Below are 22,954 nucleotides of genomic sequence, written 5' to 3'. Positions count from 1 at the left end.
CCCAGATGCTTTCTTTTCTTACATATCTAAAGAGCCCTCTTCTGTTGTTTCAATGTTTCTTGGACCATTGTCATATTATTCCTACATATAAAAACTTGGACATGGATTTGTTGATTTATCCGTTTCCCACTCCTCTTAAATGTCCCTGACAATTCTTCCCTTGCAATAAGCATTACTGTAATCTTGCAATCAGTTGCAAGATGTGTTGCAATAATCATTATTATACTCTAATATTGGTATTCTTTGTGAATTTGTCATGGAGAAATCTCAAGCTCCTTTGTTACTGTCTCTGCATTCTTAATACCAAGTGACTCAGTTACTAATCCCTTTAATTCTTCACCTTTGTGCTTCAGAAATTAAGGACTTTGATACCTGTTTTTGCTTATCCTTCCTTTAATTTCAACAATAGCAGTGAATATCTGATCAAACACTTTTCCACAGTGTTTGATCTAAAGTGTTTATCTAAACACTGTTGATCTAAACCAAGTCTAAAATAAAATTGCTTTTTGCTGGTTCTGATGCTATTTTAGGGGGAAAATATCTATTGCCTATTACATCCAGGAAGGGCTGAGGTAAAGTATCACTTATAACAGTAATTCTTCACTTGCCATCTAGAAAAACACAAAATGACACATTTCCCAGAATTTATCTTTCAAATGGCTTCCAAGAGATCTCATCTCATGTCTGGATCCAGTGGCAGAGATCTGCAATGACTTCCTGGAAAAGGAATTATATTCAGGTGGATCCTGTTATGTGCATGGTCTCATCTTTTAAACCCGTATGAGATTTATTCACCTGTGTCATTCACCTGCTCTGCAGCTTTGTGGTTACTGCCTTTATTTCCCCCTCAGATCACATCCCTCAACCCTGTGTACTGACCATATCATGTTCCTGTTGTCACAAAAATACTCTTTCACATCTGGTACCCGGAATTCTTGTTCTTCCAAGCATCCACATTGCATATCTGCCATTTTTGGTGGGCAAGGTTCTTTCATCTTTTTATTTCCTTCTCACTTTCCCTTTTTTCCCCCTTATTCTTCATATCCTCCTTTCTCTTTCTCCTCTCTTTGCTCTGCCCATTTAATCTCTTTTTTTATGTCCTTTCCCATGTCATTTTATTTTGCTCTTTCCCCCCCTCCTTTCCCTTTTTCCTCTCTCACTGTGAAAAAACTTCCATGTTTTTATAACTCTCTTTGTGCTTCTCTCACTACTTTTCATTAGCCTGCAAAAGAATAGCAGGAAATCATGCTTTAAAGGTATTAACCTGTTTTTGGTCTATAAAATATGGAGCACTCTTGAACACAGTGGTTCTGTCTCTGCTGATGTCCTGCTGCTTCAGCAAGAGATGATGTGCACAGCCTGGGAAATGGAGGACAGTGTCTAAGAGCTGATGAGGAATGGGGCCCGAGAAGAGGCTGGAAGATATTGAGGGTGGAAAGGGGTAATGAGCATAGAAAGTTAAGAAATTCTGGGGGGAGCCATCATGGTCAGGATGGGGTAAGAAGAGCCATTTGGGCACCCAAATGGTGCTGGGGATAATGCCACAGCAAGACAGTCCTGTGCTCTGTTGCATTCCTGATGGGAATTGGTGGAGCCGGGCTCTACTCCCGCGCAACCAGCAATAGGACGAGGGGAAGTGGTTTCAAGTTTGCCCCAGGGCGAGGCTCAGTTTGGATATTTGTATAAATTTCTTCACTGAAAGAGTGGTTAAGCACTTGAACAGGATCCCCAGGGAAGTGGTGGAGTCACCGTTCCTGGAAGTGTTCAAAAACCAAATAGATATGCCACTCTGTGATAGAGTTTACTGGACCCCGTGGTATTTAGTTGAAGGTTGGACTTGATCTTTCCCAAGATCAGTGATTCCATGACTCTGCATGCAAGGCAAGGGAAGGAAAGTGTGTTGCCACGTTTCTCTTCACAGAGAAAAGCAAGGTGCAATTCTTCCCAAGGATTTCTGAGATTCACATTCTCTGAACCTCAGAGAAAGGGAAAACACAGTTCTTATCTTACTTGCTGTGCCTGTGTTGTGCCAAAGTAGAATGCAATGTGGAGGTTGTTTACCCAAAGTGAAATGTTTTGTTCCCTTGGCCTATCTGGGCCAAGAGTGTGTGTGTCGGACTGTCGGCTGAGAGTCAGAAGATGAGTGCAGTTCTGTGCAGTTGTGTGCAGAGTGAGTGCTTGGCAGATTCAGTTTAGATGAAATGTATAGTACAATAAAGTAATTAATTAGCCTTCTGATATCGATGGAGTCAGATGCTTCATTCTCTCCCCTTCATCGAGGGTCGCCTTTGCTCTGATAAAAGTGGGCAGAAAGCAAAGAGGAGCCAGTGTACAAAGATAAAGGAATGGGAAAGGACCAAGAGTTATAATATGCACAGAATGGGCATGAGGTGAGGGAGGAGCCCCCCTGACTCCCCTGCATGTCTCTCTCATCATGAGAAGCCACTGTTCTCCCCCCAGGTCTCACTCTGGGATGCTGGCACCATTCCCTGCCTGCTGCACCCTCAGCGCTCGCTCCCTCCAACAGCAGCAAAGTGCCAGAGTCAGCTGCTGGCAAACTGCTTTGGTTAAATAAAAAAACAACAACAACAAAAAAATTTATATACATAAGAAAAGGAAAATGAAGCAATGATGGGTTGGGCAATTAAACTAAAAGCATTTTAGAGTGTAATCCAGCTCTCTCTATCAATAATTCAGGAGGCCAAGATCAGTCTAATTGATTGAACACCTTCCACAGTAGTCAGCCACTAATAAGACAAATGAAATGTCTTTTTTATTGTCAAATCTCCATCTCACATTTGCTCAGGCAAAATCCTGCAGGGCATTTCATTTGAGGAGCTTGGGTATTTTTTTCCCTTGATGGAGATAAATTGAAGGCCAGCATCTGTTTTTAAAGAGCAGTAAATTAAGCCTGTCTGCTCCTTTGGCCGTGGGTGGGTGGAGAAACAGAGCTGTGCTGAGCAGGATTCACACATAAACCTTGTGTGGGTTGTCAGAAGTTGAACCCAGTTCCCAGAGGATGTGTTTTCACTGTGTAATGATTTGACTGCCTGGGACACTTGGCCTTGACAGACTCCAAAGGACTGCAGATCCTACCCTAAAGCTGGTGTCTCTCACCTCCTTTCCTCTAAAGAAACTCATTAGGATCCATGTTTCCCTCGTGGTGATATTACTGCTTCACTTTTGACATGGCACAGGTGTTTAGAAGGTGCTGAGCAATCATTTAACTTTTCTAATTTACATGAGCAAACCTCATCACAGATTCTGGGGGAAAAAAATACAGGAGTAGAAACTAGTTTGTGTTTCATAGCTTTTCTCCAAAATCATGCCAAATGCAATGATTAGGGGGACATCTGTGAAGACAAAGTAGGGCATGCTCAGCAAATTTGCTTGATTTTGTTTCCTTTGGTCTGTATCACTGCATGAGGGACTGGTTGCCCCAGCAGGATGGAGCTTGTGGGCACCAGCTTCAGAGCATTGCCCATCTAATCAAAAGCTGATATAAAGAAGGGGTAAAACTTGAGCTACCATTGATGCACATACAAGTGCCTGTCTTCAGGGTGTAAATCTGTGTGGGAGAAGGCTTCTTTAAGCTCAGATACTCACCAGTTATTCTAAAACATGCTGTTATGCACAGAGGCTCTGGGACTGGATTTTTAGCCAATATAAATCAAAGTAGCTCCTCAGGGCATTCTGCTGACTTATATGAGCCAAAGATCCTGCCCTGGGGTGAAGAAAGAGCTCTGATTATGGTGTATGTGTGTGTATTTAATTAGGAAGGACTTCAAGCTGTGTCTGTGCTCTGGAGTCCCCACTGAGTTAACCCAGCATGGCACAAGTAACCTTGTGAACAAACCCAAAATCTGGAGGTCTGGTAATGACTTTCTCATTTGCTATTATGATGTGTGCTCCCTCACAGCCTAGATAAGGAGGGAGGGAAGGAGGCAAAGTGCCTGAGAGGTTTTGTTTTGCCTGTATTGCCTTTGAAATATTATATAATGTGTTTGAGTGCTTGATCTAACCAAGGAGTAGTTGTTTTACTTCCTAATCTAATACCTTCCTGATGTCTGTCTCCTCTTGCAGCTTTGCTGTAGCTTGACTGCAGAAATACCATTTAATTGTGTTCTTGTGGAAACTAAAGGCCAGCAGCTTTGCCAAGAAGGGCTAATTTCATAATGCCCCATGCCAGAATTGACTTGACGGCTGAGATAAGGCTGATGGTTTATAGTTGGCAATTCTCATCACAGGAGAACTGTTGCATAGGGTTACAGGTTATGGAGTTCTCTTAAATGTTGTGAATTGCCTTTGGAGGCAGGTGTTTGCTGTAGTAAGACAGAGCAGAATGAAAAAGGGGCAGATGGGAATGAAAGAAAGTGGGTGACAGAGAGGAGGAAAACAGAACCAAAAAAAAAGGTGATAACAGCAAATGAAAACAAGTAGGGTGAAGGCACGAGAACAGCAATGGAGTGATCTATTGGTGGAGCAGGCAATGAAGAGGAATGGATATGACCAAAAAAAATGGGTGAAGTGTGGAAATGAAATTGAGAGGAACTGATGGGAGAATCAGGCCAATGAGTACAGAAGTCTGAGATTCAGTGTAGTCAAAGACTTTTTTGATGTTGTTGTTTCGAAGGAAATTTTCAGCTTCTATCTTTAGGCCATGTCCTTGTGCCTGGTAGGAAAAGCAGCTTGGTTACCCAGTAGCTGTGCTGGTGCTTACTGGAGTCTTCTCCCTGGGACAGGTTCTTTGAAGCTGAGGGCTGGTCCTCTGCAGAGATAAATGAAACCTTGCCAGGTTTATAATGCTAATGCTGCAACTGCTGCTACACAGCTGGGAAGTCAGAGGTCTTGAGGACTCGGGAACAGCTTCAGACTCAGTGTGAGCACTTGAAGCTGCTGACAGCAGCTCTATCAAACTGTTTATGGCTTTGCAAGGCAAATTGAGACCCATCAATGAATGAGGTAGCAGCTCTGAAAGTGAAGTTGTTACTTCCAAGAGTTGCAAGCAAGCAACCAAGCAAATATAAAATAGCTATTGGTCTGCATTTGGTTTATGTGGAAAGGTTTTGGCTGCAGGGGTGGCTTCTGTGAGAAGAAATGGGGAGCTGTCCCCATGTTGGACAGAGTCAGCTCCAGCCAGCTCCAACATGGAACTCCAACATGGAACCCACCAACATGGCCAAAGCTGAGCCCATCAGCAATGCTGGTGACATCTCCTTGATATAAGGAAGGGTAAAAAATGCCAGACAGCATCTGTGGGAGAAGAGTGAGAATATGAGAGAGGAATAGCTCTGCAGACACCTAGGTCAGTGCAGAAGGATAGAGGGGAGGTGCTCCAGGTCCTGGAGCTGAGATTCCCCTGGTGCGGACCATGGATGTCCATGAGATCCACCTGCAGCCCTTGGAGAACCACCCCAGAGCAGATAACCCACCCTGAAGACTTTGGAGGACTCAGTGCTGGAGCAGAAGGATTTGCCCTGAAGGAAGTTGTAGCTCTTGGCAGGCACACACAGCAGCAGGAATTCCTGGCAGGAATGGCATGGAAAGGAGCCCATGCTGGAGCAGGTTTGCTGGCAGGAGCTGTGGCCCATGGGGTCCCACACTGGAGCAGTCTGTTCCTGAAGGGCTTTGCCCTGTGGGAAGCACCCACATTGTAGTAGTTCTCCAAGAACTGCAGCCCAGAGAAAGGATCCACACTGGAGCAGTTTGGTAAGGACCATATCCCATGGGAAGGGATCCTCTGCTGGGCCAAGAGTGTAAAGAAGAAGGAGTGGCAGGGACAAAGTGTTATGGACTGACCACGACCCCCAGTCCCCATCCCTCCTGTCCAACTGGGAGAGGAGGAGGAGGAGAGAGAAGAGTTGAGAATGAAGGACTGAAGCTGAGAATGGGAAGAAGGAAAAAGTACAGATAAGGGGTTTTTAGGTTTGCCTTTTTTCTCACTGACTTGTCAGAGAGTAAATGGCAACAAATGAAATTACTTTCCCAAGCTGAGCATGTTTTGATCATGAATGTAACTGTTAATCAATCAACTTGTCCTCACAAGCCACAAACTTTTCAATCCTAATTTTTCCCCCTATTCTGTTGAGGAGAAGTGAGAAAGCAACTTTGTGGGCAGCCAAGGTCAACCCACCACATGATAATATATATTGATGCCCAGAAATGTGCAGATGAGGAAAGTTGACTTCCACAAAACTGTTCTAATAAACTTACAGATAATCCAAAATTGAGCATGTGTTTGCAGCTCAAATCCCAGACTGATAAGCATGAGATGATAAGTAAATCTCACTGTAAATTCAGGCCCCTTGGAGATGCATGGGACAAGTGGAGGGACATTATTCAGGTCTCCAGTAGACCCTCAGCAGTGCTGCTCCTTATTTATGTAAGCTTCAAAGGCTGCAAATGAAGCTGAAATAGAGACTTAAATCACAACAGGAATAATTCTGGAGGATGTTTTAGTCAAAGTTTTAAATAGGACAAGAGGGAATGGCTTTAAACTGGAAGAGGGTAGATTAGATTAGGTATTAGTAAGAAAGTTTTCACTGTGAGAGTGGTGAGGCATTGGAAGAGGTTGCCCAGACAAGCTGTGGATGCCCCATCCCTGGAAGTGTTGAAGGCCAGGTTTGATGGGGTTCTGTGGAACCTGATCTGGTGGAAGGTGTCCCTGACCATGGCAGGGGGTTGGGACGAGATGATCTTTAAGGTCCCTTCCCAAACCATTCTGTGATTTTATGAAATAACCCTTCTAAGTGGTTTTTCTCTTATGTTGAAGAGACTAACAACTTCTCTCATTGCAAGGCTCTTCTTTGTGGGGATATTGAATGCTCAGACTGATCTGTATTCTTCATGACTAGGCCTTCTCCCTCTCTGGTATCCATGCTTGGAATGTGCAGATGGTAATTCTCTGTGTCAGAGCAGAATTGTGAATAGTTAGGGATCATCTCATGTGTCATTTATATGGCCCCTGCCACTCCATTGGATCACAATGGAGGTTCTCAGGTATAAAAACTGCAAAGGATGTTTATGACTGCTCAGAAATCTTCCATGAAGTACTTTGTCAGTCTGATTTATTGAGCCACCTTGTATGGAGGAGTTCAGCGGTGAAATAAAATGAAAAACACTGGTTATGATATTAAAATAATATAGTAGGTCATTGTTTTCCACCCAGCAGAAGATAAATAGTGAGAGGTTTGACAAAGTTTTTCTAAGTGACTTCCCATTTCTTCCCACTCAGTTTGATTATTCCCGTTGGCTGGGAATAGAAAACTGCAGTGATGGATGGCTCTGATTATGCCTACTCAGGTGCATTAAATGGTGTCTCACTCTACTGCCTCCTGCAATCTTGCTGCTTGCTGTGCTTATCAGGGCTGGTGGGGAAAAGGTAGATGTCTGCAAACAACAAAGAAGTAAAAAGGTGAAAGAGCTCAGATTGGTCTCAGCAAAAGGATTTTCTGGGCACTGGAAATGTGTTGAGGAGTTTGAACAGATCCACTGTTGGAATAACTAATTGGGATATGTCTGTCAGCTTCAGGACTCAGTGTCACACATGAACCCCATCCTGCTTTTTGTGGGTCATTTCATGGCAGAGATGATTACAGTATATGGAAAGTTTCTTTTTAGCATCCATCTGTTTAATGCTACATGGAGCTTAGCTCACTTAGCTCATGCTTGCCTCTGGTTAAATCATGAACTCGTGTGTACTTGAGTTACAGCGCTGTGAGTTCACAGACACCAAGAAAAATTACTCTATTTTCATCGCTGTAAGACAAAATAAGATCCTATGGATTTTTAGCTACAAACCAAGGACAGGTAGGTTTGAGATGCAGTACTTCATTTTGGGTTTTGTGTCAGTGCTGTATACAAGAGCTGTCTAAAGTTGTATGAAATACAATTTGAAGTCTGTACAAATGCAGCATTGAATTTCTGTGGCTCTGTGTCTAAATTTGGATTGTTGATGTACAAGAAAATTGAATTCAAGCTGGAAAGGTGCAAAATGCTATCAAAGTGACCCTGTCTAATGCAACAGACTAGCTGTGACTGGTTTATTCCTCCTTGGAAAAAACAAACAAACAAACAAACAAACCAGGCTGGTGAGATATGGCTCATCTTTATTAGTCTGTAGGAAAGGCAAATTGGGTAGGTTGCTGTTTGAGCTGAAAACTTTCACCAGAACAATTAGACCTTGAACAAGTTTGGATTGAAAACATGAAAACTTTTAGCTGTAAGAGCAGAGAGTTTAGGGACAGCCTTACAGCTTGATTAGTGGAGATGGAAGCCCTAACTAAGGTGTACCTCTGTCTTTTTAGGAAGGAGATTTTCAGTGCACAATGAGCTCAAGTTCTGGGTTTAATATCTCTTAGGCTCAATTTCCTGACTTTAGTTGGGCAGTTTCTGATGGCTGGAACAGCATCCCATGAGAAATGCTTCTGGCTTTGTCTTGCTGGGGAAAGGTACCAAGGTCTCCATGCTCCTGGTGTGTCCTTGCTTCTGCGAGATCAAAGTTGCTATCAGAAAAATGTATGAGGTTGCTCCATTTGAAAGTGCCAGCCCAGTGAGTTAGGCTGGTGTAATTACCCTGATACAGCAATTCCAGCAAATCTTCCCATAGCCAAAGCTGAACAACATTGCAAAACTTTGACCTTCATGTTTTAGCTCAGCTCTTCTGTCTTTAAAGTACAAGGACAAGATGTGTCTCAAAGTTAGTACTGGCTCAGTGGAAAGCTGGACAGGACAGTACCTTTGGGCAATATATTTCCATTATGTCTCTTGGTTTCAGCTTCAAAAAATGCTTTCTCAATCAGAATTGAACTTCTTCCTTCAAAGAAGTTTTGATTGAATGATTTCAGTTTTTCAAAGATAACTGACAGAACAGACTTCGAAATTTGTAGGGGATAATTGATGCATCTCTCTTTGCTTGTATTTTCAAGCATAAGGTTTTTTGGGGGGAACAATAGCAAGAGAAAAAAAAAACAAAACAAAACATGTACCTTGGTGAAAGAAACTGAACCCAAAGCATTTGAGCACTATTTTTTCTTTATTTTTAATGAAATCCATGTATTGCTTTCAATGAAATCTATCTGTACATCCAATTGAATCACTGCTCAGCCTATATGTGATGTAATGGGGGAAATTATGACAGATGCCACTGACTTTTGCTGTTAGATCATTAAAGCCAGGTTTCAATTAATAAAACTGCTGCAAAATTAGAGTGTCTGCAGGGAAGATAACCTTGGCCAAAACTGCAGCCAGCCAGATTCCGAAGATATGTTTGGGGATGCTTTTCTTCAGAGAAGGGTACAATAAATGCTGTAACTGATGTGAAGAAGTCTGTGATTGAAAAGTTCTAGAAGCAGGAAAACTTGTGTCATTCTGGCTAATTTCTTCATTTCTGGCTAATGTGGTCATTAAGGGACAGAGAATCACAAGCAAAGGAGAGGGAAGAGGAATTTTTGGTCCTTTCAGACTCAGCTGTTCAGCTGCCAACACAGAGACTTCCCTGGAAGAAACGATTTTGTATCTGTGTAACTTTGACTAAAGCAGAGAAAGCTCTGATCTAGACAAAGCTGTGTCTCTAAATTGATTTACTGGCATGTTTTTCTAGCAGGGACTAGATCTAAGCACAGTGGGAATAACTAAACCTCCCTTTAGCTTCCCTTTAGGATGGGGAAAGTCCTGGTTTCTCAGCAGTAGAAAGGAGAATCTGCTTAAAATACCACGGACCTATTAATATTTTTTAAAAAATGGAAAAATACTCTTTTTTTATCTTCCACATGGGAAAAATCTGCAGTAGAAACAGCACAAAATTGAAACAGATCCATGAACAAACTCATGGCAAGTTGTCTGTGCTCTCGTGTGTCCCTTAGCTGCACAAAGGGGGAAGTTGTAGAAGGAAAAATGCAAGTTTTTACTTCAGTGCAAACACATCTGAACCACTTTTCTGAGTGTCACCCCATGTCTCTTGCTGGGTGTGCTGTGTTTTGTCAGAGCTGGCAGCATTTGATGTCTCATGGATTTGTGAGCATTACTCTGTGAAGTGCACTGGACAGTGGCATCACAGCTTCAGAGGACGTGGGTGCCACGTCATTAATGATCTCAGTCACTGCTCTGTGCTGGCCTTTGGTAATATTTGTTTATCAGGGTTTGTGTTCAGATACAGCTTCTCAAGCCCTGGCAGTGTCAGACTGAGAGCTGAGAGCAGGATCCTGTTAACCCTGCAAAGACTCAGACCTGGTAGTTTGAAAAGAACTAATTCTTTGAATAAAGTGGAATCAGAAGTTTCTCATGCTTCTTTTTTTTTATCATCACAACATAGAAGAAACCCATTAATTTTTGGTCTTTTGTTAAGATATGATTCCTTGTGCTTCTTCCTGATATATTTCCCCCTGATCCCTCAGAGTGCTGTTTGGATCATCCTCCCAGCTCTGCAGGTGGTGAGCCCTTCATCTTCCCCCCTCATGGAGAAGACTCAGATCATTGACAATAAACTGTGAGCAACAAAAATCAGTTACAGAAAACTATTAAAATTGCCCAAGAAGTCAATTTATATAGGTGAATAAGGAAAAAAATGCTTATTGCAATCACATCCATGAGTGCAAAAAGCCTTTGTGATGTAAAGAAATTACAGCATCAAGTAAAGTTTGCTATGCAGGGAGGACATAATGTTACAGTGATGGTCAGCCATGTCTACTTACGCAAAAAGGATAATATTTTTCAGTTCAGGGAACTGATAACCCTAATACCACAGTTCTGTAGCTAGAAAGGCTGTGCACTGCTCTAGCAAAGATCCTCAAAGTTTTTGAAGAGTAGTCACAGACAAGTACAATAAAAGTGACCACATAAGGAGCTGCTTCTAAAGAGAAAAAATCTGAATCATATATGTACATGCGTATGTGTTGTAGAATGCCTCTTGACTTTCTTGCTGCAGGACTCTGCCTCCAAGAGCTCTGTTTATAACTAATATTAACTAAGGAATGAAGCTGTGACTATCTCCAAGAAGTATAAAGGAGTGAGCAGTGATGGAGAGAAATGGAGGCGTTGGATTGAGGGCTACAAAAGAACAATGTCATAAAAGGCAGCATAGAACAAGAAAAGTACAGGCTGTGTATCAAAAAAGAACTTCCTAATAGCTGGATCTACTGGACAGGGCAACAATTTCCTAAGGGAGAGAGCAGAAACACTGTTATTTCAATCATTTAAACAAAACTGGACAAAGCCCTGGAGAATATATTGTAAGGAACAATCATATGCCATCCCCTGGGAATGGATAACATGACCTGATAAAGTCTTTTCCTAGTGGTTGCGATGATTCTCTTCAGATTGAGAACTTGTTCTGGGCATGATTTGTCTCGGGACTAGATATGATGTGAGCCTCAGGTCAGTCCTCTGATTGATTCAGAGAACCAAACAGAGAGGAGGAAGGGGAGGAAAAGAGTGCAGGGATAGTCAAAATTAGAGCTCATGTGAAAATATTGACTCAGAAGTCAGCTGTCAACTGCTGCCCAGCTGGAAATCCTGCACAGAGCTGCTGTTGGTTTTGGGAGGAGTCAGGAATGGTACACCAGACACAAATCTGGTACACCAGAATCAGTGCTGCTTAAATGGTTTTCTCCTCACAGAGCTGGACAGGAACCTCTCCTCTCTTTCCAGCCTTTTTTTCTGAAGCAGAGGATATTTTAGGGAAGAGCTGAAATTGTGTTCTATCTGTTACAAAATGAGTGTTGGCATCTTTGATTTCTTGGGAGGTGGTAAACCAGGTGGAAACTACCTCAGCTGCTCTGTTACTTTATCCAAAAGAATTGCCAGGGACTGCAGACATCTCCTATCTAAGCAGTAAAAATAAAGGCTAAGTTCAACAAGAGGAGGTTTGAGATAATCAGATCTGTGTCAGGTAGATGAGCAAGGAGATTGTGATTTCATGGGGCCATTTGAAGTTTTCCACTTTCTCTTATTTACTTTTTTAGTAAACCCCTTTATAGTGTAAATTTTAAACAGGAAAAAAAAAGGAAAATATTCACATTCAAAGGTAAAACAATAACAAACACAAGCAAACAGATGTCTCAAATATTTTTTTTTTTAAAGCAACATCTTCCAAATTTTGTCTTTTGCTAGAAACAAGATGTTCATTGATGAGCAGCAGTAATCAAGTCTGGTTTCCTGTAAACTCAAAAACATCCTCAGTTCTCTTGAACACAAGCAAACAGATGTCTCAAATATTTTTTTTTTTAAAGCAACATCTTCCAAATTTTGTCTTTTGCTAGAAACAAGATGAGCAGCAGTAATCAAGTCTGGTTTCATGTAAACTCAAAAACAGTTTCCTCCTCAGTTCTCTTGAACCCTGACTTGCATCTTCATCCTTGCAGGCAGATTTCCTTCACAGGCTGTTTTATAAGGTGATGGAGACATCTTATTCCTGCAGTTCTCTCCCATGGATCTACATCTCACCCCACCTTGCAGTACCTCCAGCTCCTGTCTCTTTGCAGTAACTGGCCAGAGAAGGAGCTGATCCCAGCTGCAGCTGAGCCTGCACTATGTGTGTGTTGATTTTTAGGCCCTTTTATGTGTATTCACAGATTGGCCAGATGGCAGGCCCAGCAGAACAGATCACTATCAAGTTCACATTACAGCTTCTTCTAAGTGGTGGAAATTGGTGAGCAGCTTCAAAGTTATTGTGGAGGAAAAACAGATGGGCAGAGATATGGATATAGATGGCTCATCCTTACCAAGAAATGAGAAAAACACTGAACTAATTAGAAAAAGGAAAGTTTTTTAAGCCTTGGTTTAAACCAATATACCTATTCCTTACTGCCATAACCCAGAGGGTATTTGAAAGAGCCAAATGTGACCAAATCTATGTTTTTGCATTATGCAGAAAAAATAGGTCTCAAAGGAGAGGAGCTGTGTCCTGTTGGGGTCTAAGTCCAGGAGGAATGCAAGATCTTTTCCAGGGGAAGCAAAGAAGTCCCCAGGACTTTCCACCTGGGGGAATGTTAAAACTGCCTGGGCACAAGTCTGTGACAGGAGGGGTGCTGAATAAGCAGTGCCTCCAAGTGCTCTGCCCCAAGGAACTAAATGGATTTGTGTCCTCACCTCCCCAGGGAGGCACCAGCAGGGAAGAGGAGTCCATCCCTTGTGCATGCTAGTGGTGGAGTCCAGGCAGGGAATGAGGAAGGAAGTGCAGTCTAAGCAGTCTGAGAACCTCTGAAACACAATTCTCCAAAGCGTCTCATGAACATGACCTTACTGAGAGCCTTGCAGGAACTGGGACACATTATTTGCCTTGATCCTTTGAGAATCCAAAGGAAATCTTTTCAAGAGGGTTGACTTCTTACAGAGAACACCTGACTATATTACATGTGATCTGCAGCTGAAACCAGCCAAACCAGAAGTCCTACCCTGAATCAGAAATGAGCATGTCTGTATTTCACTAAATTTCTGCCTTTGAATCCCTATAATCAGTCAGTGTGAGAAACATAACTGTCTTCCCAAATTCCACCCTCAAGAGGACTGCCCAGAATGCTGTTACAGCTGATAGCTTCAGTTCCTGCTCCATCGAGGCTGTAAGAATTCAGGGCTGTGCTCTTAAGTAGTTGCCCAAGCACTCTTGGCACTTTCCCTACAGTTGAATCTTCCAATGGAACATGGTTTAGCCACATCTGGTAATGGCCAGGGCTGGGAACTGATGCCAGCAGGCATTTGGGGTGATGCAGAGCATCCACCTTGCCAGTATTTACTGCAACTTGGTGTGGCTGGAAGGGAAGCTATGGGAAAAAACTGCTACCACTAATGCTCCAGAGCAGGAGGTTCAGGTTCCATAAGGAAGGAGATAATGTGGGATGGCTGCAGATCAGAATAGTAGAGGGAGTGAGGAAATGTGGCAGAGGAATGAGTGGCAGCAGTAGTTATCAGTCTTATCAGTTTTGGATGAGTCCTTCAGGTCTGCTGCTGGCTGTGCTGGCAGGCAGCAGGTTCAGCATCCCAGGTGAGCTCACAGGAGCCACTGCTACAAAAGCAGCTCCTGAGGCCACACTCTTGTCTGTCCCACCTCATGATGTGCATGAGTGGCCTTCCACCTGCAAGGCTGGCTTTGGCTGTGTTCACCTGCTGCTCAGCAGATCCCAGAGATCACAGAGAGAAGATGTTTCTTCCTTTTCCTCCTCATTTTCTTGCTGCATCTTGCCTGTGCCTACCTCTCCTATCAGAGTGATTTTGAAGTGTTTTCCCTGAACGTCTTCCAAGTTTGATTTCAAGATCAAGAAGAAAAGAAGTCTTTCCTTGTAGTGGGAGAAAAAGTCAATGGAAGCCTGTTGCATCCCTGCCACCCAGAATAGGAGATCTTCTGCAAGTTTGATATAAAACAAAGCAGTGAGTGCAATCTCCAAGGTGGTGTGACCTTACTTCTGCATCCAGGACATGGAAGCAATTGTAACAGAACAGAAACGAGCCAGGATGAGAGGCCATGGCTTGTTGAAGGATTTAGGATTTGAGGTTGCATCTGGTCACATCAGATTCTTTTTCCTCTCCTGTGATGTCCCTGTCTTCACAACAGGAGATGATGTTATCGTGTATTGCTTCCTGTAGGGAGACATGTGCCATGCTTTATCCTGACATTAGAGACTGTTTTCTCAGCATGGAAGGGGAGGATATCTTTGAGGATGGAAGGGGATGTGCAACACTAAGAGAGATTGTTTAGCTGAAGTCTACAGTGAGACCAGCCAACAAGGGAATAAAAGAACAAAGAAGTCCTGGAGATGTTTGAAGAGAAAGGCAACAGGGTTCAGGAAAAGGCCAGACATGGGAGAGGGAAGGGGGAGCAGTCAGCAGTGCCCATGTGCCAGGAGGGTGGTGTAGCTACACAGCAGCTCTCATCCAGGTAACAGCAGCTCTTGGTTACCTTATAGGAAAAAGTCTTTGTCCTGGTGAATGATACTACCAGTTAGCTAGATGAAGTATCTCTCTGATCCCTCCTGAAAATCTCTTTCATCTGCACCACAAAGGCCACGTCGTTTCTTCTCTCTGCTGAAAGCAAAAAAGCACGAGCAGCAAATCCAGCAGAAACACAGCCTGATTCTTGTGGTGGTTTCTTTGACGTAGATGAACCTCTGAAGTGAAGTGTGTGACATCAGGAAGATGTTTTAACCTAAATTACACTTGCCCATCTGAAGAACAGGTGACATTATCCTCTCTTCATTATCTCCTGGCCTGGGCTGCTGCCAGCATGAGTAAGAAGGGTTTGAGTCACAGGGATGGAGAAGTTAATTCCTTTCCTGGCCCAAATGCCCATCATGGTGATGAATGATGTGTAGATAAATGAGGGGAGAAACCTCCTCCTAAGAGAAATAGAGCATCCCTCATGAATAATGTAGAGCATTGCTTTGAGATTCAAGACATCCAAGACTTGTTACACATTGAATGTGAATGTGAATGAGCTCAGCTGCTCTACAGATACACTCTGGCCTGAGCACAACCTATAACTAACTCACCACTGCCACAGGTTTTATTTTTTAACACTGGCCATGTACTTGGCCTGGTGCCAATGCACATCTAGAGACAAACCTCTCTCAATCTCTGATAGAGCCCAATGCAGAAAAAAGCTCAGAAAACCCATGCAGGCTCTATCTGTGCTACTGAGTGAAACAGGACCTGTGTTTTGTGGGACACAGAGGCCAACAGAGATGTCACACTGAGTGCCAGAAATACATAAATACATGTACTGCACCAGGAGGGTGCTCAGCTCCAGTGGACCCTGGCCAGTGTGAACCTCCATGTGTGGAGCAGGCATGGACTTTGCCTAGGACAGTACTGGTTATTCCAGGAGGAACCATAATGGGCTGGGCTGATAATAGGGTGTGGATATCATGGGCTGGTGGTGGAATCCATCCTCAGAATCACAGAATTGTTAAGGTTGTAAAAGATGTTTAAGATCAAGTCCAATGGTCAACCCAGCACCAGTACCATGTTTACCATTAAACCATGTCCTCAAATGCCAAATTCCCAGGCTTTCTGAACACTCCACTGCTTCCCTGGGCAATCTGTTCCAATGCTTTACATTCCTTGTCATTAATTTTTTCCTTATTAATCTAACCTAAAGTTTCCCTGGCAGAACTTGAGTCCAGTTTAGTTTGCTAGAGTAGATACTGCCTTGCAGTGTTGGAGATGGCTACTATGTAGATGCAACACACTGAACATATTCAGGATTTTTTTCCCATAATCTTTTCTTTTTGTTAGGGACTTTCTTATTCTGAACAGTCTGTATCATTACAATAGCATGATTTTGTTTAAGACTCTTTTTGCCCTAGAAGCAAAGTTATTTCAGGGGATTTGTGTTGGAGGACAGGACAGATGTTACAGACCTGTCTGTACCCTGCAGCTGAGTGTGGTGCAGAAATCACTGATGTAGATCTAAGCAAGCTGCTCTGTCCACATGAGGCTGCAAAGTGTCAGAGGTACTTGCTCGGGGTCTGAATGCAACATGGCATTTTTGGGGATAAAAGGTGTATAAAATCATGAGTGACACAAAGGAGAGGAATAGGGAACTATTGTTCCTGGTCTCTTCCAAAAAGAAGGAGATCCCATTACCATCAAATGACAGTAATGAAAGGGAAGTAAAGAAGAAATGGCAATTTTTTTTAGAGAACAGATGGTTGTTCTATGAATCTTCTTGCCACAGGATGTCAAAGACATGGAAGGGACAATGCCCAAGCTCAGGGAAGAGAAATCCATTTTGTGTTACTAAACTCAGCAAAAACTGGCTTAAGAAATCCCTGAGCACCAAATAATGAAGCTGGGTACATGAATTTTCAGGGGAAAACTCACATGGAGTTATAGCATTCCTATGCTTCTCCTCCTCAGCCATCTGCTTGTGGTCACTGTTGAATTCAGGGTAGGTGTGCACAGAGTTCCTCTGCATGTTCTGCTTGTGGGCTGGTGCAGCAGGACTATGTCTGTTTACAACCCATAGAAATATACTGGGGACCTCACAGGATTGTAATGAGTATTTTCTCTCTGTGTCTCGTCTGAAAGGCACCATAGAAAAAATAAGTGTTGAAGAAGGCTCTAAGTGGTTTTTCTTCAGACCTTTACAGCTACACTCTGGCAAACAAGAAAATATAATTATTTTTTTTCTTCTAGAATTACATGTAGGTGCACATGTTCTTTGAGAATTTTTCATCAGAGAATGGACAAGGCCTGGAAAACCAAAGACAGGGAAGATCCAAACAGAGTACTGAATTGGAGCTACCCCTTACAGTGTGATTATTTTCTTCCCTTGCCTACACCTTCCTGCAGTTCTGCTTGGTGTCTGTAGCCCAGCTGTTCCATGACTGGGAGGAGATGGATTTTGTGGTGTATTGGTGCTTCACAGTCCAGAAGTGACAATGAAACATGACATTTCTTCGTGCCAAGCTATTCTTGGTGCCCGCCCAGATGAGTTCTGTCTTGAAAGCCTAAGCTACTGGGAGGGGTTTTGAAAGTGAGGAAGAGTACTAATGACATTGCTTTCAGTCAGAATGAGAGTTTCCTTGATCATTCAAAAGATATCTCATTAAACACCAGAAAAAGCTGCCTGCTGTGGTCACTTTGCTGTACTGTGGTATCTCAGCAAACCAGTTACTGTACTGGAGTAGGATGGGCAGTGTTTGTTCAGGTATGACCCAGTGTAAAGCTCCATCTATACCCTTCTCGCTCTTATTTTAGCTCTGTGTCTTGTTAAGGGATGCATTTCCTGTACCCAGTACTAAGGTCTTTCTTCTAAGGTTTCTTCTTCACCAGAGAAGAGAGAGAAGCACTGATGTCATCATTAACATTTCTGTTTTTCTTTAAGCCTTGTGTTTCTTAATGATGACACAAAGTCATCTCTTTGTACTCTGCTAAAGGGCAGTGGTGTTCGTGTAGAGGAAATCAGGAAGAATTTTAGTAGCTGGAATCTTCTACCAAGGCAGTTGCTTCCACTTCTGCCTTTACTTGATGCAAGTAAAACCCAACCACCTGGAGTCTGTCTCTGTGACCTGTGTCCTTTCCCAGCATCATTGCTCCTTTGTGCCCCTCTTCCTCTGACAATTATTCTCCTTTCCCCTTTTCCCAGAGGCAGTCTCTGGTGTTAAGAAGACAATGATTTGTTTCAGATTTGAAAAATATTGAATTTCAGAGAACATGCAGTGCTGCAGTTTGCTTTCAATGTATTACTCTGTACAGTGCTGGGTAGGTTCTGCAATGCTTAAGTAATGGAGAGTGAGGTCTGTCTTTGGTGTATTTTCACCCCCCTAATTTCAGAGTGCTTAAGGCAATGGCTAGGGTGTCTATGCCTTAAAGCCATGCTTTGTAGGATAAATATATTACTCTAATCCTCTACACATTAATCTATTTGTAGAGTCTCATTCCAGCTTCATGAATAAAGTACTTTCTTTATTCATGGTGAAAATACAGTAAGGGACATTTATCTGATATTGGGGAATGTGAGTATGACTTGGGGAGGAGTACAAGTCAGAATTTCTGCATTTTCTATCTGCATATGTGAATTGGAGGGAAACTGAAGCCTGCTGGTGTCTGTGCTTCCCTATCTGTAAAACAGGGATATGGATATATTTGTATCTTATAGGATAAATAATTACAAAGTCTGTGACAAATCTTGTAAATTCAACTGTGAGATAACATGTAAGCATATAATATTAATGTTATTATGTCCCTAAACTGTTTCTAGGGTATATATTTAATGAGAAGGATAAAGTGAGACCAAAATAAACCTTTTTTCACCCCAAATATTTTTTTAGAACACAAAGTAAAAGTTGTTTCCACCAACTGCCATCTCTGCAACCATCTGGAAAATCACATTTTCTGAAGCTTTCCTACTCTTTATCATCTGTAACTAAGGCTATAAAATAGGAAGATGTCCCTTGTTTAATTAACACCCCTGTAGTTCAAAAGCTGATCTTAGTAATGAGAGGCAATTATAGCCTTTATTGAGGGACAGTCAGGTGGAACTAACCCAGCATCAATCTGGTGAAGACACTTCCCTTTCAAGGTAATTTGGAAACTGCTTTTTATGATGAACAGACTACCTGGCTCAATACAACAGGTGAATCTCTTTCCTATATAACCTGGAAAAGAACTTCATATTTTGAGTTTTGTGCTTCTTTTGTAAAGTGGTTTTTACCACCCATCCATCAACAAATACCAACTGATCTAAGAATAAATCTTTTGCTTTTTGAAGGGGATTCTTGCTGGTTTTCTTATTGTATTTTCCTTGTCTAGTCTTGCTTTATATTTTGAAGGTTGCCTGGTGTTTGTATTTTAGTTCTAGTAAAAGTGCAGAGCTGAGCTGCAGCCCCATCCTGAGAGGAAGGCAGAATTCTGGGTTCACAGCTCAGCACTGGTGTGGCAGAGCTACAGAAGATCCAGAGAAGGACATGGAAATGATCAAGGAAATGTGACTTTTACTACATGAGTTAAAAAGTCTGTGGCTTCAGTTTAGACAGGAAAAGGCTGAAAGAAGAGATAAAGCTGAGTTTAGCTGAAAACATGAAGGTGGTAGATAAGAAAGATTTAGAACTTCAATTCTGTAACTAAGGTGTTCTAGCTGAAACAAGGAGATATCCTTGAAATCAAAATGTACCTTTTTTACATAGCAGATAGTGAACTTCTGGAATTTGTTGCCACAGGAGATTGAGGAGGTGTGCAGTGTCAACAGTTTTGAAAAATAGTTAGACAAACTCAGAGCAGCAGGTCCATGACCTGAGTCTAAAGGTGATGGGCAGGGCTCCTCAGTGCTCCTGCCTCAGTGGTATCTCATGTCAGGTCTGTCCTCCAGCTTCAGATCTGTGAGAGTGTGGCTCTGCTGAATGCCCTGTGTTCCATCTGCCAGCCATCTATGGGTATCCTGTTATCTCAGGGGTCTGGAATAAAGTTAGATGATTCTTTCTGGAAAACTGATTTAAACCCTCAATATCTCCAATGCAGGCAGCTGCACTGGAGACAGTCACTCAAGGTGACTATCATGATTAGGATATCTTCATTTGGCTGTTTACAGGTAGTTGTCTGCCAGTGCTGTGGGTGTCTAAATTCTTCTGCAGTCAACAGATGTCTAGTCAGTCTAATGGGGACCTAATGAACATGATCAATGAGCAGTCAGAACTGTCATTTCTTCTTGCCAGACTTGGGATGGTCAGTGAAATAACTCACTACTGCCTGTTTTCATAGAATTTGTGTTGACTGTAACAGGAGTTTGGACTCATAGAACACATGCAGATACATAAATGTAGGTATATTAACCTTGAACAGAGTTCTGTCCCAAGATTTCTCTTATAATGATTGTAGAGGAATAGTTGTCTCCTGAGAATAACTCACTGACCTGTTTCAGACACCTCTGTGTACACAACAGGAACTGCCTTTGTGAAGTACACAGTTCTACTCACTGACTGTAAAGGGACTCTAGATAGTGGTACCCACATGGTGAATGGACAAAAGTGGGTGTCTAAGTGGGTCCCAGCCATCTCATTTTGGAGACTTTGGTACAGTCTCTTAAAATCTCAGCTGTAAGAAATGTAGATTTTTAAAGCAATGCAATCTGAATAGGTGTAATTCTAAAATCAAAACAGCCCTCCAGTTTGGGGGGGGGAGGTTTGATTTAGAATAATCAAATGGTTTGATTTAGAATAAAGGCTTAGCCATGATTTTTGCCATCTGAAAACTATGCTATTAAATGTGGTACATCCTCTATTCTGGATTAGTTTAACATCCTGATGAAATTGTCTTTGCCATACTGTCAAAGCTGTAAAACTATGGCACAAGCTGGTAAGTTGTTTATTCTTCCAGTAAGTAAAGGTAGAATGGGCATTAAATCCCTAAATTCTTATGGTGTTCCAGCAATGAGTCACTTTCATAAGATGTCTAGGAGAAAGGCTTATTCAGTATGGGAGAGTTTGAAAAGGAATTTCTTTGGCTGGTGGGCCTGTGGATGTGATAACTCCATGCTGTCAGCAGATACAAAATTTGGATGCCATCACTATACTCTGGTTTTGGGACAGAGCAACAACTACTCTCAAAAACACCCTGAGAAAGTCCATCTATTTCCAAAGTTTCCACTTTTGCCTGTGACACTGAACAGACATGAAATTTCTTCAGTTAATCAATGCGATATAACCTTGTTCAGGAGACTCAACATTGTTGAGGTAGAACATTGAGGCAGAATGGGTTGCTCATTCTTTCACCTTTCCCACTCCTACATGAACATTGTTGTTCTGTGCCTTGTTTACTTCAGACACAAGGCGTGGGTGAGGAGATATGGGAAGATGGTGTGACTGCAGTGTCCCTTCAGCTTTGGATCTGGCTGTGGCGTCAGAGCGATTTGCGTGGCTTGTGTGGTGGGGGAACGGTGGCCATCCCCTGCCCTGCTGACTGTCCTGTGTTTCCATCTCCCCTCCCAGGTTACGGACACGCTGCCCCAGGGACGGATGCAGGGAAGGCTTTCTGCATGTTCTACGCAGTGCTGGGGATCCCACTGACACTCGTCATGTTCCAGAGCCTGGGCGAGCGCATGAACACCTTCGTCAAGTACCTCTTGAAACGCATCAAAAAGTGCTGTGGCATGAGGAGCACCGAGGTCTCCATGGAAAACATGGTCACTGTGGGTTTCTTCTCCTGCATGGGGACACTCTGCATTGGAGCAGCAGCCTTTTCCCAGTACGAGGAATGGAGCTTTTTCCATGCTTACTATTACTGCTTTATAACATTGACTACGATAGGGTTTGGAGACTATGTGGCCCTGCAGACCAAAGGGGCCCTTCAAAAGAAGCCTCTCTACGTGGCTTTTAGCTTTATGTACATTCTAGTGGGGTTGACAGTCATTGGGGCATTTCTAAATCTGGTTGTTCTCAGGTTCTTGACCATGAACAGTGAGGATGAGAGGAGGGATGCCGAGGAGCGGGCGTCCCTGGCAGGGAACCGAAACAGCATGATTATCCACATCCAAGAGGACTCCCAGCATGGTCGGCCACGGTACAAGGCCGAAGTAACAGACCTTCAGTCAGTTTGTTCCTGCATGTGTTACAGGTCCCACGAGTACACCAGCCGGGTGGTGTCCCACCAAAATTCGTTCAGCTCGAAGCTGAACCCCCAGTACTTTCACTCCATCTCTTACAAGATAGAGGAGATCTCGCCAAGCACATTAAAAAACAGCCTTTTCCCATCTCCTGTCAGCTCCATCTCACCTGGGTTGCACAGCTTTACAGATAACCACAGGCTGATGAAACGGCGAAAGTCCATTTAAAGGGATTTGTCTTATTTTGCTTTCCTTGTTTTTCCCAGTTCTTTGTTGTTTTGGGTTTTTTGTTCCTTGAGTGAGACGGAGCGAGGCCAAAGGGAGTAGAGCAAGCCAGTCCTCCTCTGAGACTCAGCTCTTGAGCATGAAGCATGGATTATTACTGTTCCAGCAAAGTATGCCTTACATTACCCCCTTGGTGGATGTCAGAGGATTCAAGGTGACGTGAAGTGGGTACCAAATCCAAAGTTGCACACACAGCTGGGAGCCTTCATGTGCCACTGGCACTCCTGACCTAACAAACTCTTTTCCTCACGAGCAGGTTGCAGTGTGTGTGCGTGTGCCTGTGTGAGTGCCGGGTGCGTGTGCGTGTGTGTGCGCGTGCAATTCCACAACCAGTGCCATGTGACAAAAATTAAAGCATCAGGTATTATTTTTTTTCTTTTGCCCTTGAAGCAGTTGTGTTCCAGCCTGCTTTTTTTTAAAATTGCTTCCAAAAGGAACGGGGAGGGTGGGAGGGGAGCCAATTTGTTTTGGTTTTTTTCTTTTTGCCAAGAGAAGCATGCGCCATAAGCAGTCAATATACCAGGTGTATCATGGTAAATTTTTTAATGCTAGATTTTAGATTGTATTAACATTAAAAAAAAAAAAAGGCAGGAGAAGATGGACCATTTTAGCTTGCCAGTTCAAAATTAAAAAAAAAAA

The 22,954-nt window shown here is 42.8% G+C and overlaps 1 protein-coding gene across 1 annotated transcript in view; it reads left to right on the top strand.

The window, feature by feature from the left end:
• KCNK9 (potassium two pore domain channel subfamily K member 9) overlaps positions 1 to 22,258 on the top strand; it is an 88,197-nt gene extending 65,939 nt beyond the window's left edge. Inside the window, exon 2 of the mRNA XM_041479439.1 lies at positions 21,417 to 22,258. Within this exon, the coding sequence (XP_041335373.1) occupies positions 21,417 to 22,258 (842 nt within the window). The remainder of the gene's footprint in view (positions 1 to 21,416) is intronic.
• Positions 22,259 to 22,954: the final 696 nt, after the last annotated feature.

Source organism: Pyrgilauda ruficollis, unplaced genomic scaffold (assembly GCF_017590135.1).
Source record: "Pyrgilauda ruficollis isolate IOZ18807 unplaced genomic scaffold, ASM1759013v1 scaffold48, whole genome shotgun sequence".
NCBI classification, from domain to species: domain Eukaryota; kingdom Metazoa; phylum Chordata; class Aves; order Passeriformes; family Passeridae; genus Pyrgilauda; species Pyrgilauda ruficollis.
The sequence above is the reverse complement of the archived record's forward strand: the minus strand, read 5'-3'. Positions and strand labels throughout refer to the sequence as shown.